Raw genomic sequence first — 19,086 nt, 5'->3', positions numbered from 1 at the left:
TAAAGACCCTCCTGCTCCTAATGCTTCTTGAACTTTTTATTTTTTCTTTCTTAAATTACACGACCCACGGGTCGTGATGTAAAGACTATATTTTTTAAATTTGCTGCATGGGCAACAAATTTCCTTTTATTTGAACAATTACATCCAAGCAGTAATGCTTGCGGTGTAAAAGACTGCATTATAATGTTATAATATTTTCATTTACTATAACATCTGTCCGTATGACCGAACTTAGCATAGTACTTTGGTTTGATTTAACAAAATATCAATTTTAAAAAATACTCTAAGTACCTTAGCATGCTTTCACTTATTTTGTTCATGTGTTTACATACCTTTTGGTATGCTTTGCTATCGATGTACCTTATATGCCCCCCAAGTGATCGGGGAGCTTTAGGTCCTTGGTCACTTGCCTTGACCACGACCTGTTCGAACATTTCTGCTCAGTAGGAAATGTAATACTTATAATACAGCAAAACAACACATGTAATGAACAAATACTTGTAAAACTAAATTCACAAAGGTTGGCAAGAATGACTGGTTGCGCACAGTCCCTTATAATCTCGTATTAAAAATGGACTAAACATGTCTTTACGAGTGATCCTAAAAAAGGATCTTACATTTATAAGCGATTAGCCATACAGTAAAAAGTAAAATTTAATACAAGCCAGTCCTTTAAAAAGGACTGATCACTGATAATACTTGCGCAGGTGTTCTCCATTCCAATAGTGTGGAACGAGATCTCCGTTTAGGCGTGCAAGTTTGTAGGTGCCCGGGTGAAGGACTTCTTCAATCTGGTAAGGTCCTTCTCAATTGGGTCCGAGTACTCCAGTAGTGGGGTCGCGGGTGTTCAAGAAAACTCGTCGTAGCACCAAGTCACCGACGTTGAATTTCCTTTCTTTTACTTTCGAGTTAAAGTACCGGGCGACCTTTTGCTGGTACGCAGCAACTCGGAGTTGGGCTTTTTCTCGTATTTCGTCAATTGAGTCTAGGGACTCTATCATTAGTTGGTTGTTCTGGTCCTGGTCGTATGTAATGCGTTGATGTGAGGGGGGATCTAACTCGACAGGTAACATGGCCTCATATCCGTAGGCTAAGGAAAATGGGGTATGACCTGTCGCTGTTCGGTGAGACGTTCTATATGACCAGAGGACTTCAGGCAGCTGCTCTGGCCACGCTCCTTTAGCATCTTCAAGCCTCTTCTTTAGGGTGTCCTTAAGAGTTTTATTCACGGCCTCGACCTGTCCGTTTGCTTGTGGATGCGCAACTGAAGAAAAGCTTTTAATAATCCCGTGCCTTTCGCAGAAGTCGGTGAATAAGTTGCTGTCAAATTGGGTTCCGTTGTCTGAAACAATCTTTCGGGGCAAACCATACCGGCAAACAATGTTCTTGATGACGAAGTCAAGAACTTTCTTGGTCGTTATGGTAGCGAGTGGTTCAGCTTCGGCCCATTTGGTGAAGTAGTCAACTGCCACAACTTCGTACTTTACTCCGCCTTTTCCCGTGGGCAGGGATCCAATCAAGTCGATACCCCATACTGCAAAAGGCCAAGGACTCTGCATCTGTTCTAACTCGTTTGGAGCTGCTCGTGGAATTTTGGAGAACCTTTGACATTTATCGCATTTTAGTACAAACTCCATCGAATCTTCGTTCATAGTCGGCCAGAAGTAGCCTTGCCTTAGAATCTTTTTTGCCAAACTTTGCCCCCCAGCGTGATCCCGGCAGGAGCCTTCATGTACCTCTTTCATTAGTTCCTTAGCTTTTTCTGGTGTAATGCACCTGAGTAGTGGCATGGAGTATCCTCTTCAGTACATAACACCATCGACCAGTATGTACCTAGCAGCCTGCCTTTGTAGGGTTCTGGCCTTGTTTCTATCTGTTGGTAGTGCACCATTTGTCAGATACTCCAAGTAAGGCACCATCCATGTGTCTTCTACCCGGATTTCCATATTGGCTCCAATTGCTTGTATGCTTGACTCACTCAATCTTTCTACTGGCACAATGTTCAAAGTGTCAACATCTTTCGCGCTTGCGAGTTTGGCTAAGGCATCTACATTCGAATTCTGATCCCGCGGTATTTGCTGGAGGGTATACTTCGTGAACTGGGCTAGCAGGTCTTTAGTTTTATTCAAGTAGGCCACCATTTTTAGGCCTCGTGCTTGATATTCCCCTAGTACTTGATTCACTACCAGCTGTGAATCACTGTAAATATCAAGCGTCTTTATGCTCATGTCTTTCGCCATTCTCAACCCAGCGAGGAGTGCTTCGTATTCAGCTTCATTATTTGACGTGGTGAAGTCGAACCTAATGGCGCAGTGAAATCGATGCCCTTCTGGCGTTATCAATATCACTCCCACTCTTGTGTGGGATTCGTTGGATGACCCATCCGTGAATAACTTCCATGAAGGAGCTTCATCTTGGGGCTCAGGCACGCTAGGCTGTACGCACTGCTCGCTGTCTGGGAGTTCGGTGAACTCTACAATAAGATCTGCCAAGACTTGTCCCTTTACTGCTGCTCGCGATGAATATGTGATATCGAACTGCCCTAGTTCGACTGCCCATTTTAATAAGCGCCTAGCCGCCTCTGGTTTTTGGAGGACTTGCCGAAGGGGCTGGTCAGTTAAAACTGTGATAGGGTGGGCTTGAAAGTAAGGACGTAGCTTCCTTGAGGCCAAGATTAAACAGTATGCTAACCTCTCGATGGGAGGATACCTCAGTTCTGCTCCGATCAGCCTCTTGCTTACATAGTACACCGCTTTCTGTACGCCTTCCTCCTCTCGCACTAGTACCGCACTCGCAGCAACTTCAGTGATCGCCAGGTAAATGAACAAAGTTTCTCCTTCGATCGGCTTGGATAAAATGGGAGGCTGTGCCATATGGGCCTTCAAGGCCTGAAAAGCTTGCTCGCAGTCTCCCGTCCATGCAAATTTCTTATTGCCCCTAAGTAGATTGAAAAAAGGGACGCATTTGTCAGTTGATTTTGAAATAAATCTACTTAGGGCTGCAATCCTCCCGGTTAAACTTTGTACATCTTTGATCTTTTCTGGCGATTTCATGTCGATCAGGGCTTTTATCTTATCGGGGTTGGCCTCGATTCCTCTTGAATTTACAATGAACCCCAAAAACTTCCCTGATCCAACTCTGAAGGAACATTGAAGAGGATTTAGTTTCATCTGGTACTTGTTCAATACATCAAAACATTCTTGTAAATCCCTTACATGTCCTTCTGCCTTCTTAGACTTTACCAGCATGTCGTCCACGTACACCTCCATGTTTATCCCGATCAATTCTTTAAACATGTGGTTAACTAACCGCTGGTAAGTCGCACCTGCGTTTTTCAGTCCGAAAGGCATTACTTTATAACAGTATAAGCCCGTATTGGTCCGAAAGCTGGTGTGATCCTCGTCAAGGGGATGCATGCTAATTTGATTGTAGCCTGAATATGCATCCATGAAGGAGAGGATCTCGTGTCCTGCAGTAGCATCGACCAACTGGTCGATTCTTGGGAGTGGGAAGCAATCCTTTGGGCAGGCTTTATTGAGGTCTGTAAAATCCACACAGGTTCGCCATTTGCCGTTAGGCTTGGGAACCAGCACTGGATTGGAGACCCACGATGGATAAAACGCTACCCTGATGAACTCATTCTCCTTTAACCTTTCTACTTCTTCTTTTAAGGCTCTCGATCGATCTTTATCGAGCAGCCTTCTTTTTTGTTGCACGGGTGGAAAAGTCTTGTCTATGTTCAGGACATGGCTGATAACTGCAGGGTCTATCCCAGCCATGTCTCTGTGCGACCAGGCAAAGACTTCCTGGTTCTTCCGCAAAAATTCCACCAGTGCATGTTCGTGGTTTGTTCCAGGTTTTTCCCGACCTTCACGACTCTGGTCGGGTCTTTTTCGCCGAGTTGGACCTCTTCCAGGTCCTCGACGAGTCCAACGTTCTCTTCAAAATCCCCAAAGCGAGGATCTAAATCTCTATCCTCACTTTGGGCAACACCCTATTTGGTGACCTCATCACCGGATTGGGATTGTGTATCGATCGCCATCTGCAACTTATCTGAGGTAATGCTCTTTGATGTTCCCTTTTTCGCCTTCGTGACTGAGGCACTGTAGCACTCTCTGGCTTCCCTCTGGTTTCCCAACACGCGTCCTACCCCTGCGTCTGTCGGGAATTTCATGGCTAAGTGCCACATAGAGGTGATGGCCCGTAGATCAACCAGTATAGGCCTCCCAATGACAGCATTGTACGCCGAAGGACAATCGACTACTATAAAAGTAGCGAGTAATGTCCTGGTAGCAGGCGCTGTACCTGTCATCACTGGTAGTTTGATTGATCCTGCGGGGGTGAGTCCCTCACCAGAGAAGCCGTATATTGTTTGGTTGCAGGGCTCCAGGTCCTTAACGGACAATTTCATGCGTTCCAGCGAAGACTTATACAGGATATTCACCGAACTTCTTGTATCGACCAGCACTCTCTTCACCATCATGTTGGCCATTTGGATATCCATGACCAACGGATCGGAATGTGGGAACCAGACATGTTGGGCATCGCTATTAGAGAAGGTTATCTCGCCTTCCTCTGACCGAGCCTTCTTTGGTGCGCGGTCATCCACGGTCATCATCTCGATGTCCTGGTCGTGGCGTAGAGTCCGAGCGTATCGTTCTCTGGCTTTTCCGCTGTTTCCCGCGAGGTGCGGGCCTCCACAGATGGTTAACAATGTGCCAGTCACAGGGGCAGGCTGCAAAGGTGGCGAGCGCTGACGCGTGGGTGCCTGCTCGTTGCCACCCGGAGCTTCTCGTTGGGAATTTCCCGAGGCCCGTACGTATCTTCTCAAGTGTCCTTGTATAATAAGGAACTCGATTTCATCCTTCAGCTGGTTGCATTCGTTGGTATCATGTCCGTAGTCGTTATGATAACGACAGAACTTGGAAGTGTCTCTTTTCGAAATATCCTTTCGAATGGGGGCAGGCTTCTTATAAGGCATGCTGGAACTCGTGGCCTGATAAACCTCTCCCCGAGACTCAACAAGGGCAGTATAGTTAGTGAACCAATGTTCATAACGGTTACCCTTGGCTCGTTTATTGTCAGAGGTGGAAGGCTCATTGTGTGGCCGTTTCCCCCCATTCTTGCCATTGCCGTTGCCGTTCCTGTTGCCCTTGCCGTTGCCATTAGGCTTAGACCCATTGGCGCCTTTGGCAGGCTCGGCTGCCTTCTTATCCTTGCCTGAAGGCTTTCCATCGTCGGCAATGGCATCTTCGAGCTTGATGTAACGATTAGCCCGGTCCAAGAATTCCTGGGTAGTTCTAACCCCATCTTTTCGGAGGCTTTTATAGAGAGGGGTGCGACGCCTAACCCCTGCGGTTATGGCCATCATTTTGCCTTCGTCCCCCACTGTTTTTGCTCCAGCTGCTGCTCGCATAAAGTGCTGGATGTAGTCCTTCAGTGGCTCTCCATCCTGCTGGCGTATTTCAACCAGCTGGTTTGCCTCGGTTGGATGCACACGACCTGGGTAGAACTGTCCGTAAAACTCATTTACAAACATCTCCTAGGAAACTATGCTTGCAGGAGGGAACTTGAAAACCACTCCTGCGCGGCATCAGAAAGTGTTGCAGGGAAGATCCTGCACCGAGCATCTTCGGACACTTTCTGAATGTCCATTTGTATCTCAAACTTATTGACGTGAGATACCGGGTCACCGTACCCATCAAAGTTCGAAAGCGTAGGCATTTTAAACTTGCTAGGAGTCTCTGCCATAGCTATCCTCTGGACGAAAGGAGTGCCTTTCCTCCTGTCGTGGTCGATGTAAGATGTTCTTCCCCCGACCAGCTGTTGCACCGCCTGGTTGAGGGCATCTATCTGGACCTGCACAGCGATAGGAATCGCTGTGGCCTCTGTTGCTGGGGGGATGTTCTCGCCATGCCGCTCGAGGAGATCGTTGAGTACATCTCTCAAGTCCTCGTCTCATCTCCGCTACTCGCTAGCTCCGAGCCGGTTGAAGACGTTATTTTGCCTGGGTTACCCCCTAGCGTCCCGTCTGCCGGGTTGGTCATCTTGAGATGGCTGGCTCCTGTTTCCACCTTTTTCGTCATTCCTCCGACCGGCATTTCCTCTGCCGAAATCAGCTTCATCATAACCATTTCCATCTCTGAATCGTGATTGGCTATGACGGGATCGACTGTTCCCTCGATTTCCTTCCCGGGATGAAACGTCCCGAGCGTTAGAGGGTGGCCTGCGTTGGTCGTTAGGTCCCCGTGCATTATCATGCCGTGGGGGACCTCGGACCGCAGAGCCTAACTCCAAGTTCCTCCTGTTACCAGGAGGATGCTGTCCTCTGTTCGGGAGGTTCGGCTCGTCGCCCCTATGGCATCTAGGACTGCGAGGCTGATGCCCGGTCCTATTCTGCCTCTGATGCGGGGGATTGTCGCGACCAACTTGGGATGGAGGCTGTGCCTCAGGGTCCAGTGGGACATCGTCATGGGGCACCTGAGGCTGCTCGGGCCTTTGTGGGCTCGAGGGTTGGATAGGTGGGCTAGGATTAGGACCCCTTTGTGTTGGTCCATTCGTAGGTTGATCAGGCTGCGAGGCAGGTGCAGCCTGATTCCTAGCCGATTGTAGGGCTGTCTCAAGGGCTGCCATGGCTTCACTCTGGTGACGGTCCATCTCCGCCTGCCTTTCACTCAGTTCCGCGCGCTGCCGTTCAATTTCTTGTTGCTGCCGCGCCATGATTTCGGCAGCACTTTCCTGGCTGGCCCTCAGATTGGCCAACTCCTCATGCAATGCCCCCAGGGTACTTTTCAGCGTCGCGTCATCCATTTCTTCCTCCTCAAATTCCAAATGTGGCTCATCCTCAGCCACGTTGGGAGGAGGAGGAGGAGGAGGCGGGTTAGATGGTGCAGTGCCGGCTGCCTGTCCAGTTTTCCTAGTAGTTTTCGCCATTGGTTTTCTCAACAGTGATATATCAAGCTCTCAATGAAAGCACCAGAATGTTGACCCTGATTTTGGCCAACTGACACAGAGTCAGAATACGCTTGACGTGGAAGGATACGTTGAAATAAATGTAATGATGAAAATAATAAGAACACAACATTTTAGAGTGGTTCGGCCCCAGGATCTTGTAATAACCTACGTCCACTTAGATTGTTATTGATATAAGATCAAAAGGAGTGATCAAAGAACTAGGGTTCAATGAGTTTCACCAACCTCCGAAGAACAAGACAATATCTCAAATAGAATCCCTCTAGTCTCAAATAATTCGAAAGCCCCAAATCCCTTCCTTGAGCTATCTTTCTCTATTTATAGGCTCAAGGGGGATTACATGAATTCGTTACAGATATTCTTTCCTAAATAATAGGATACTCAGGAGATTGTGGGAGTCAATTTCGGGATTTACAAAGATCTTTATAGAAACATCATGAAGCATGCGGAACCCGCGACCAAACTGGTCGCAGGTAAGTTTCTGCTGCCTACTGCTTATAATTTGTCTTCTGGTCGATATCCTAGCAGAGTTCCTCCAAGTGTCAGCCACGTGTCCGGGAATCACTTGCCACGTCATCCATGCCAGTTTTTTGGATAACATATAGCTATACATTTTGTTTTATTAGAATTTTTATATTATTTTTTTAAATTAATGTATAAGATTTTCCCATTCTACTAAATAATGTAATTCAATTAATAGGAATCCGACCAAATATTTACATGCATAACCAAACATAATTTACTAGTTTCCAGACAATCCTATCCTTCTCCTTAACATTCCCACTAATAAGATTATTTTGAACTCTTCATACCAAACTCCCCATTAGCGGGTGTTATCAATGTGAAGAAACGAAACCTTGGCTCACCTCCATTACCACGCACGTCTCTGCCTCAGGACCACATCGTGGAAACACTGGCCTCTGTCACTGCAGTATACCAATACATGGATTGGTGCTTCATCATTGTTACCCTTTTTCATTCCTTTTACCATTTTCCTCTTTTTTTATTGCATTCCTACACAGCTGTAAATAACAGAGGCCAGCACCTTATTGTAATCAACCCTAAAAATAAAAGCTGAGAATTCTCCTACATATTCTTTCTTTTAATCACGGAGTCTTGGGCGACAACCACTTTGACAGGTAGTTTGCTTTGGCTAGATAGATGGTTGGTTGAGGTTGGCATACTACTCTCTACATATGTAATAGTATCTCCAACCACATTAGCTGATTAATAGTTAAATTTTAGCTAAAATAGTTTTAATACCATCATTCCAATCATGCTCTCTATAATAGCTAAAGTTGATCAATTTAATAATTTTTACAAATTTAGATTTCCAACATAGATTAATTTAATAATTTTTACAAATTTAAATTACCGTCATTACTTTTTTTATTATTAAAATAATATGTTATTATCAATTTGGCTAACCACTTCACACTAGATATATTTGGCTAGTCAAAAATAAATTTTTATTATAGCTAGCCAAAAGGGGTTATGATTGGAGTGGTAAAAAGTTAAAAAAAATGTCACATTAGCTAAAATAGCTAATTCTTTAATATGGCTAGCAATGTTGGAGTTGCTATTTGGTTGCTGATGTCATGATCCAATTAATGGTTTGTTGGCTTTTCAAGGGTTTCAACCTAGAAATCATTTTTACTTCCTCCACCAACCAACCAACCAACCATTCTGTGCCATGATATGGCTTGTCTTGTGCCTTTTTTTTAGCTGGACTTGTGTCTCTTTAGGTTTGTCTTGTGCCTTTTAAGGCTTATCTTGTACCTTCTTAGGCTTGTCTTGTGCCTTCTTATGGTTGTTTTGTGCTATTATTGGTTTTTTTTTAACTACTTACGATCTAAGTCCCTTTGGTTGAATGCTCTAAACTCCAAAAAGAATTTCTTTATAATTTTATTTTTAAGAAATTACTTATCTATGTTTTTTTTTGTTGGTCTTTTAAAGTTTTAGGGGTGCAACACGAGGACTTCCCAGGAAGTCTTCCAACTTAGTATTACTCTCGCCCAAACACGCTTAACTGCTGAGCTCTAATGGGATCTAGTGCATTAGTGCTCGTATGATCGCACCCAATTATTTATCTTTGTTAGTTTGTAATTTGGGTGTCTTATTTACTAACTTTTAAAGTAGAAGTTTTTGCGCTACTAGTTGAACTTTTGTAGGCTCAAAGACTTGGCTTTCCACTAGTTGTAGTTTTTTTATTCCCTTACTCTTGTTTTGGCTTAGAACAATAACTCAACCTATTAGTATACATTAGGTATTGTTTTTTCTATTTTTAAAGCTCTTTTATCTAATTTTATGAGGACATCTCTCTTTCATGCTAGTTGTAAGTTTATTATTGCGGCCCATAGATTGACTAAGTATGCTCTTTGGGTTGATAATGTGTTTTGTTGGTTGGTATAATTTCTCCCTCTACGTTGTACTCTTTTTCAACTTTAATCTGAACAGTAATAAAATCTTTTCCCAAAAAAAATTGATTGAAAGATTATGTGGTTTCTAGAATTAAAAAACAAAATTGATTAGTTAAGTTAAAACTAAGTGGATATATTTGTTATTATACCATTTCACATATATTCATTTCCTTAATTTACACTAGTCTTGATAGTCATAGATCTTACTAATATTACGAGAGAAGAGAATAAGGTTGAATATTGTGGTTCAATCATACGAAAACTCAGTCATCTTCACTGATACATCCTGGAAAGAACAAGGCTAGCAGCTATAACAGTGCAATTGGGCGCGAGAGATTGGAAACCGTTCTAATGTAGCAGATGATGGTTCTGCCTTGGAGGGAGAGATTTTGGCTATTAAAATGGCTTTCAGGTGGGACCATTGAGAAAGGCTGGAACCAGATATCTATTCTATCGGACTCCAAATTCATTAGATTAGAGTAAATAGATGGGAACCATAGGGGGGTTTCCCTCCCTTTGGCAATATCCAGCATTACGGTTAGAGCCTCTAGCACTTTTAGCCAGACCATCAGCGCATACACTGTCACAACGACTAATAAACAAAAATCTACCAACATTAAAATTGTTGAACAATTTTAAAACATCAAAAGCACTCCTCTAACTCTTATTGCCAGAGGGAGGGAACACCCCGTGTGGTTCTCATCTATTTACTATAATATAATGAACTCTACGTTCTAGCAAAAAAAGGAAAAAAAATCATAAGAACATTCACCTTGTAAGAAATTTTACCCCAAGTCACTCACGTACATAGACCGCCTTTTTGAAGTTCTCTGACGCCTCAGAAACGCCACTTTTATAAATGGTAAGCAAAATCTGATTTCGAATTTGCTAAATCAGATTAGAGATAGATGCCTGGAGGCTAGTATGGATAGGGTGGACGGAAATCAGAAGAAAATTCACCACAGAAGCAACAACACAATTCAAAAGCTCCTTACAAATGTAACAAGAGTGATCTTCACTGATGCATCCTGGAAAGAACAAAAAATAGGGCTGGCAGCTATAGTAGTGCAATTAGCACGAGAGTGGGAAACCTTTTCTAATGTAGTAGATGCTGGTTCTGCCTTAGAGGGAGAGATTCTAGCTATTAAAATGGCTTTGAGGTGGGCCATTGAGAGAGGTTGGAACCAGATATCCATTCTATCAGAGTCCAAAGTGGCAGTTCAAGCCTTCAACAAGAAGAGATGCCTGCCTGATTGGAAGAGTTGGAGGAGTACTTCTGATGTTTTAGAATTATAGAACAATCTTAATGTTTGTAGATTTTCATTTATTAGTCATTGTGACAATGTATTCGCAGATGGTCTGACTAAAAGTGCTAAAGGCTCTAGCCATAATGCTGGATATTGCTAGAGGGAGGGAACACCCCTTGTGGTTCCCATTTATTTACTCCAATCTAATGAACTCTACGTTTTAGCCAAAAAAGAAAAAACATAAAAAAATTCACTTTGTAAGAAATTTTACCCCAAGCCTCTAAGAGTTAGCTCAAGGGGTAGGGTATGTGAGTCTTTGTGAGAGGAAGAGAATTCAAATCCCCTCTGTAACGAGCGAATCCCATTCCTATGCCAGACAAATGAGGCCCACAAATATAACAGCCAGTGGAAATTTTACTCAAAAGTAACATAAAGGTTTGGTCTGCCTTAATCGATTGTACTATTTATTCAATGTTTTTACAGAGATACAGTAGATTAAGAACAGTTGTCCACATGTTCTACATAATAAAGGGATAAATATATGGTTTCAAGGACGATTTGGCTCCATTGGATAGCATGGAACATACTTTATGATATGATGGACTTAAAGTTAGACTTAAAACCAAGCATACCAATTCATACAAAACATCCCTGGTCACCTGAAAAATTCCAATGACAATCATCAGTACAAAGTATTATAGTAACCAAAATGAGTTCATAATTTAGTAATAATATTGAATAGATGCATGGCCCTCGAACAACACACACATTATGTAATCTGGTGTGTCATTCATATGCTTAGGGCAGAAATAAGTGTATTCAGCTAAAAATCATCAAGCCTGTTATGGAGTTTTAATCACAAAAACATCATAGAGCGCCATCTAATAATGAACATTGCACTAAAGCAGTTACTAAAACAAATCAAAACTTTTGACATAAAAATACTTGAGTTTTGACTGTTAGATGTCTTTGCAACTGATGCAATCAGTCCAGAAATTCGAATGTTTAAGCTAGTATTCTAACACTTGACAAGGTAATAAATAGACTAATTGCTATTATCAACTACAAACACAGAACTTACTGTAGGGCTGTGCAGGATGCAAAAAAATAAAATCGTCTACAATCATAATGAGGTATAACTTTGACATTTACGAACTCTACATGAAACAGATGAACAAAGGTTAATCTCCAAAATTAGTCCAGCCTTTTCAGGTAAGTGATGGGGCATCCAAATGAGCTTTTCTCATATACCATGCCTCAAATTCGTTCTTCCCAAACCCAACACACCTCAACCCTTTTTCAGTACCATATCTGTAAACTAATAGTGATATTATTTCTTAAGAACAATGTTTAGACATGATATTTCATTTTGGCTTTAATATATTCCTTCTCAAGGACCCTCCCACCTTATAAATAAGTTCATTTTTCTAAAAGGTTGAATTTTACTCAGTTGGAATCTTTCCATCTCACAGATATACCGACCACAGTCCCAGTGTTTAACATACGAAATGATGGAACAGACAGTTAACTTGCTAATTGACAATTGGTACTATAGTCAATTATAGAGATGGAAACAAATTATTTGACGCATATGATGAAAAATTATAAATAAAAACTAAAAATTGACATTAGAATTGAATCTCCTGGTATTACAATTTAGAATTACGCACTGGAAATTTCTGATAGCATGTAATGTACATGATATATTAACACGTCTCAATAAATAGATTCTAAAATCAATTAAAGGGAAAATAAGCCTTTAAGGTAGAAGTTTAGCAGAGTGCTACGATAGTATGATCGTAGATTATTCTTATTTTTATAAGGAACTGTGCGTCCCAACTGGGTTTCAAACCCCAGACCTCTTACTCACACGCACTCACCCAATTACTTGAAGGCTAGCTCAAGTGGCGTACGCTATAGATTATAAAGCAAGGGTATAGAAATTGGCAATATAAAAAACACCTTAGTTTATGTCTAAATAAGGATCCGTCACCGTAGTCCACTGATTTCTGAGATCAGATCATCAATTCTCTAACAAACGAATTGATTATATGTAATAATAATTATACACCATCTTTCTTATATAATGATCAATAACATGTCAACTACTAAGTGACCAAGTCTAATGATGTCAAATTCATGAAACTTAATCAAATACTAACATTTAAATAGTACGAGGGTCAAGTTAAGTGATCCGGATCATGGTTTGCTTCAGGTTTGAAATCTGAAACAACTCAATTGCAGTTGAATTTTACTGTAGAAATTGTCTAAAAGAAACTATTGAGAATATATATAATAATGGCAAAAAATAAAAGTAAGAGTGCAAAATCAGTCTTATTTAGATATTCGTGTATTTATATATACATAAATATCAAAGAGAGATCCGACGCTTAGATAGCTTACCATATAGCTGAAAATTAAGCGGATGATCCAGAAGGAGCATCGCCAATAAGTTTGAATTCCTGGAGCTCCTTAAAATGCATCCATGGCTTCTCCCACACCTTGGCTTCGTAAACTTTCTTCTTACCCCCATCCACAGCCTCCAACGTAATAATATAGATCGTACCAGAAACTACTTGCTGTTTCGTGTTCACCACCTTCTCAAATTGCAGAAGGGAATTCTGCATCCAAAATAAATCAGTCTCATTTTAATTTGCACAATGATCGGTCATCGATCGATCTCTGGAAAAATTAAAGCAAAAACTGAAAAAATTGAAATCGGAAGGGAAATGAGGATCGCACCTGTTTCTTGTTGTGCTCATCGACAGCATAACGAGCAAGGCTTTCTATCTCGAGACTGTTCTGATTTCCATCGACTTCTTTGATTCCACCCACGGTCGCCATTTTCCTCTCTTCCAAAGATTTTTTTCGCTTTCGTTTCCTTTCAATGTCACGTCTGTATAGCTATAGCCTAAAGTCTATTTATATAAATATGATAATATATAAACTATGGATTAAGTGAACTAACATGAAGAAAAAATAAAATTTGTCTGAGGGTGTTTTCAAGTACAACATCGTGTATTTTAAATTTAGTTCTTTCGCAAGATGCTCATTCATTTAGAAGGCTTGTGTGTGACGTGGTAGATTAGGATTAGATGTTAGGATGGTCAGCGGAAATAAGTTGAAAGGAATACTGTGAACTACCCCACAGGATATAAGAAGAGTTAAAAAGTTGAGAGGAGGGTGGGCCCAGTAACTGTGCTTGTGTGATCCATCACAATTGGGATAGATTTTTAGATTTGGAATTTTCTTTGGGAGATGATGGGCACAGATGCGGTTCCAAATTCTCAACGAGAAACATGACGCTAAGGGGTTTTTGTTTGTTACGGAGGCATAAAATAAATATAAGAATGAGAATTTAAATTATTTTTATATTGGTTCAAATTTTAAGAGGATAAAATAATTAATTTGTATAGGTCCTACATTTATTTTAAAGATAAAGTGAAATATTTTGTATACAAGAGTTTAATATTACATTAGGCCTAATTTATCATAAATCCTTCTATATTTTTCAAAACAACTCAACTACTCAAAATAAACCCCTATAAAAATTTAGATGGTCAAAATAAATAAAATTAATAAATCCCACTTTTCTCGTCTTTATCTTCTTGAATGTGACCTTGTCCTGATGTGTTAAATTGTCATGTATATTACCAACCAGTATTTATTTCTTTGAATTTAGATATGAATCAGGGAATGAAAATATTGAAAAGAGAAAAAAATTACAGCCCATCATCCGTGGGTGGGTGGTGGTGCCTTGGTCATCAAAGTCAAGTTGGTTGGGTTCAAACTTTTCCAAACCTAATTATGCATATATATACACACATGTATTTGTCCCGGCTGATGGTGTTGCTGCGATTCCATCTTAATAAGATTTCGTCACTCCTTCTCCCAAGGGTGTTCTTAATTGGCTGTGTGAGTTTGGAAATTGTAAATAGAATTGATGTTGATTATCATGTTTTACATTATACTGTATACATCAATTGTAGCATAGAATGAAATAATAAAAATTAAATTACTTTTATATATTTATTTTTATACTTTAAAATTAAAAATATATACCTATACATATTATAAATGTGAGTTTAAGTGAAATTGTTCTTCTTTATTAGATTTGATATTTTTTTTATTATTTTCTAATACCGTTAGTTTAAAAGTTATTTGAATAAGATAAATATTTTTAAAAAATATAAAAATCAATAAGATTATCTAAATAAGGTAAATCAATTAAAAATAAAAAAAATCATCATGTTTATAAATTAAAAAAAAAAGCAATAAATGAATAATAATTTATCTTCACATATTTAAATTACTTTATCAATTATTCTTTCAAAACTATAATCGAAAAATATTTATGTGCTTAAATTTAATATTTATTTTTTTATTAATTATTTATTTTATCATTTAACTTATTTTGTTTATTTAAATATATATGTGATAATATAATAAGATATAAATATACATATTTTCTTATTTTGCTCTTTAGTTTTTTTATATGAGAAATTACTTATTTTAGGTCATCTAGCCATTAATTTAATAATATATATTTATATATAACTTTTTTATTTGTCTTTAAAATATTTTAAATTAAATTATTAAAATTTGATATAATAAACTTTTTTAAATTTATAGTTTTAATTTAAAAAATTTTAATATTTTATTATATTGAAATTCATATATATTTTTTCTAAAAGAAAATTATAAAAAAAATTATTTAATTTAAAAACTAGAATATGCTATAACTTTATAGGGAACGACTACAATGCATCACTTTTTTTTTGCAACATCGGTGCATCATTTTTCTATTTTCGGCACCTGGATAAATATAATCCAAAAAAAAATTATATGACGGTATACATTGTAGGTATTTAGAATATCCCGCAAATTTTCAAGAAATTCTAAATAGTTTACGAAGCCGAAAACAGAGTTCAAATTGTCAAATTTTACACGCGTACACAAAAAAATAGACACGTATGCAACAGACAGTTTAGACTCTGTTTTAGTACCATAATTTATTCAGAATTTCTTGAAAATCTGTAGGATGTTCTAGATAGCTATAATGTACATCATCATATAATTTTTTTTGGAATTATAACTATTTAGGTGCCAAAATAGAAAAAGGATGCACCGGTGTTGCAAAAAAAAGGGATGCATTGTAGTCGCTCCCTAACTTTATATATAAAAAGTGTATATTTAATGGATTCTTGGTTTAACAACTTTTTATTTTTTATATTTTTAAAAAATAATTTTTTAAAACTATAGATAATGTTTTGGTTTAATTTTCTTAAAAAATATATGTTTATGTAATATTTGAATAATGTATGAAAATGTTTATTTTCTTAAAATTTATATGACAATTAAAAAATATAATAAAAATAAATTAATATATTTTCTAAATAAAATTAAGTAAACGTGCATATAATATTTTTTCTTAATTATTTGTTTTTGTAATTAACCTGAGAAGAATTTCTTAAGAAAAATATTACATTTTTTTTTCTCTTATACCATATATATATATATAATTTTATCCTTTTTTTTCTCACTTTCTTTCTCTACTCTCTTTCCTATTACTAAAAATAGGCTTAAAAGCAATACCATACCATAAAATAAAATAAGGGTATTTGTAACATAAATACTTATAATTTTCGAGTTATTATACCATTATGCTTAATTTTTATTTTACGATAAAACTACCAAACATTAATAAAATGTTACAACCATCACCACCAACTCTATTAGAGCTAACTAGCTTGACAAATGTCAACATATTATTATACCTCTTCATAATTATTTTAAAAAAATCTTATTAATTAAACTTGTTTAATTGATTTTAAACAGAAATATATTATCGATAGATTAAGGATAAATTTGCTTACACTTGAGAGAGGGAGTAGAATTAAATTAAGATTTACCGACTTACAAAGAGGAAAATTAATTGGACATATTTAGAAATTATGATTCATAATTGAAAGATTAGGAAAATTAAGACTCTAGGTTTTAAAATCTTGGAATTCTTCTTGTTTAGTTGCTAAAATTTCTTTTAATTTATTTAATTGTCTCGATCATTTTTCATATCTTTTTTTTCTATATAAAGTTGTAGGTTTAGAATTATAATACTGGGTAAAATAATTAAAATGTCAACCTCTGTGGGTTTGAAAATATTTATTATCATATTTATACTTAAAATTGATACCGTTCACTTGCGATTAATTTTTCTACATCAAGTTTTTTGCGTTGTCAGGTATTGAAACTTTTTATTTACTAATATTTTTACAATAAGTCTTAATTTTAATTTCAATTTCTTGAATATTTGTGTTACTTTATTGTTGTTTTTGTGCTCAGTACATACGCAGAGTTAGAAGCTCTATTCCTATTTAACCTATTGATCCTAAAATCGAACTTGCACCCAAAGAGTAAAGGGCAAGAAGAAGGAACGAAGTTTCTATTATGAAGAATAACAATCAAGGAAACAACAATGCAGGGAATAACAATGTCAGGAACAATGTTGCTAGAAATAATGGTGGACGAAATGTCCAAGCAAATCCACCACCAGAGCAACAACTGTAACGACCCGAATTTACTATTAAGGCTAAGTGCCTTGATTACAGTGCTTGGAGGGAATACTGTGATATACATGTTGAATTAATTGAATAAATGTTTGACTACGTGACATACATGATTTATATGATAATATGGATTTAAATGCATGTGTTATTTGTATTGAATATGCAGGTGGGCCCATTCTTGATAATAAGGGGATATATGTAATATTGGCCTATTGCAGGCATAAATATGATTATATGTGCGTAAATGATTGAGACCACATTATTATGTGGATATATTTGCAATATTCAGCTCGAGGCGATCCTAGTGAGCGGATTAGCGGAATAGTCACAATAGGGCCCAATACTCGGCTCAGGGCGAGCCTAGGGGTATTTTGGGGATTTAGTGCGTATTTAGGATTTATTGGTTAACGTGCAATTATTTGGTGATTAATGGGACATGTTGGGATTAATTGGGAATTTATATGACTATTGGAGGATTAGTGGGAAATGGGACACAAAGACTGTTTTGCCCTTGAGGGGCTTTGATGGGAGATTGTAAGGAAGGGGTATAGTGGTCATTTGGCTAGAGGATAGACTTAATGCCTTAGAAGCCATTAGAAACTAGAACAAGACAGAACACTCAGTCCTGTCTCTCCTCTCCCAACTGACACTCTCTTTTTTTTCTCTCAATTTGGTGGAATTTTTGAGGAAGCTAAGGGGAATTGGTGGCTGAAAGCTTGGGGAATTGAAGACTTGAGGCCTAGAAGTTAGTTAGCTGCAGCTAGGGGGAGTAACCCACAACTAAGGTGAGTTTTAACTGTTGTTTCAATGGTGCTTTTTTTTGGTTTTGGTTGTTGTTCTTAGCTTTAAGGTTTAAGATTATGAATTTGAGTTTGGATGGAAGTTTGAGTGTGTTGAGCTGGGGTTTTGTTGCTTGTATCATATTGGTATTATGATGTGGATTGAATTATTGTTCTAGAATTTATTTGGGAAGTTTTGATGATTTTTTTGGCTTAGGAAAAATAGGTAAATCCTGGGTTCGTAGGCTCAAGTCGTGGCCCTAATCTTGGGGCACCGCGACCCAGGTGAACCCAGGCCAGGTAAAGGCTTCTACTTTGGAGGTGCGCCATGACCCTCTAAGGCAAGTCGCGACCCGCATCCTGGTCTGGTCAGGGGGCTCTCTGACCTAGGAGGCGCGTCGCGGCCCTTAGGGGCAAGTCGCGGCCCGCCTGGTCATTTTTAATCCACTTCAGGTTTTAATGACGGGAACTTTAACCTAAGCGCTCAGGACGAATGCTACTACCCGGTTTAGTAGAATTCGAGGTCCTGGAGATTCGTTTATTATCCAAAATCCTTTAATTGGTTTAGGATTTTAATGGTTATCCATTATTGCATTATGACTAGGTTATACTGCAAGGGCTTAGAATTAGGGATCATGCTCGGGGCTGTCATACGCTAGTTGCTCAGGAATTGAGGTAAGAAAACTGCACCCGAGATGTGATTGGGGCTTAAACCCCTTATATGAATATATTATGAATATGAACATATCTGTAGCTGAGAATGTCTGGATGGGCATGCTTGTACATGCTTCCATTGATTACTTGCTATGCATTGTGCATTTGTGATTATATCTATTTGCAAGCCGACCTAAGGGTGTCAAGGGCCAATAGTAAGCGTGCAGAACACAACCTGGCCTAAGGGTGCCGGGGTCGTCTAAGAGACCAGGGGACTCGGCCTAAGGGCTTTTGGCCTAGGTATTATACCATAAACAGAAGTGTGGTTCACACTTGATCATTTCTATTGATTGATGAGTTTGGTTTACATATTTGACTGATTTGAATATTACTGTTGGTTGGTTATTTATATTCTATTGTTAATTGAATTTGATGATTTATGTTCATT

The 19,086-nt window shown here is 38.6% G+C and overlaps 1 protein-coding gene and 1 pseudogene across 1 annotated transcript; both read right to left on the bottom strand.

Annotated features, from left to right (window-relative positions):
* Positions 1-8,933: 8,933 nt before the first annotated feature.
* Positions 8,934-9,052, bottom strand: LOC133792807 (5S ribosomal RNA; annotated as a pseudogene).
* Positions 9,053-11,064: 2,012 nt separating this feature from the next.
* On the bottom strand, positions 11,065-13,552 carry LOC133788776 (cysteine proteinase inhibitor-like). Its single transcript, XM_062226372.1, has 3 exons — positions 13,382-13,552; positions 13,043-13,260; positions 11,065-11,298 (listed from the first exon to the last, which is right to left on the bottom strand). Exons 1-2 carry the CDS (start codon positions 13,481-13,483, stop codon positions 13,057-13,059), a joined length of 306 nt encoding a protein of 101 aa, XP_062082356.1. The 5' UTR covers positions 13,484-13,552; the 3' UTR covers positions 11,065-11,298; positions 13,043-13,056.
* Positions 13,553-19,086: the final 5,534 nt, after the last annotated feature.

The sequence above is a fragment of the Humulus lupulus genome, chromosome 7, assembly GCF_963169125.1.
Source record: "Humulus lupulus chromosome 7, drHumLupu1.1, whole genome shotgun sequence".
Taxonomy (NCBI): domain Eukaryota; kingdom Viridiplantae; phylum Streptophyta; class Magnoliopsida; order Rosales; family Cannabaceae; genus Humulus; species Humulus lupulus.
Note: the sequence above shows the minus strand (reverse complement) of the source record. Positions and strands in the feature narration are given on the sequence as shown.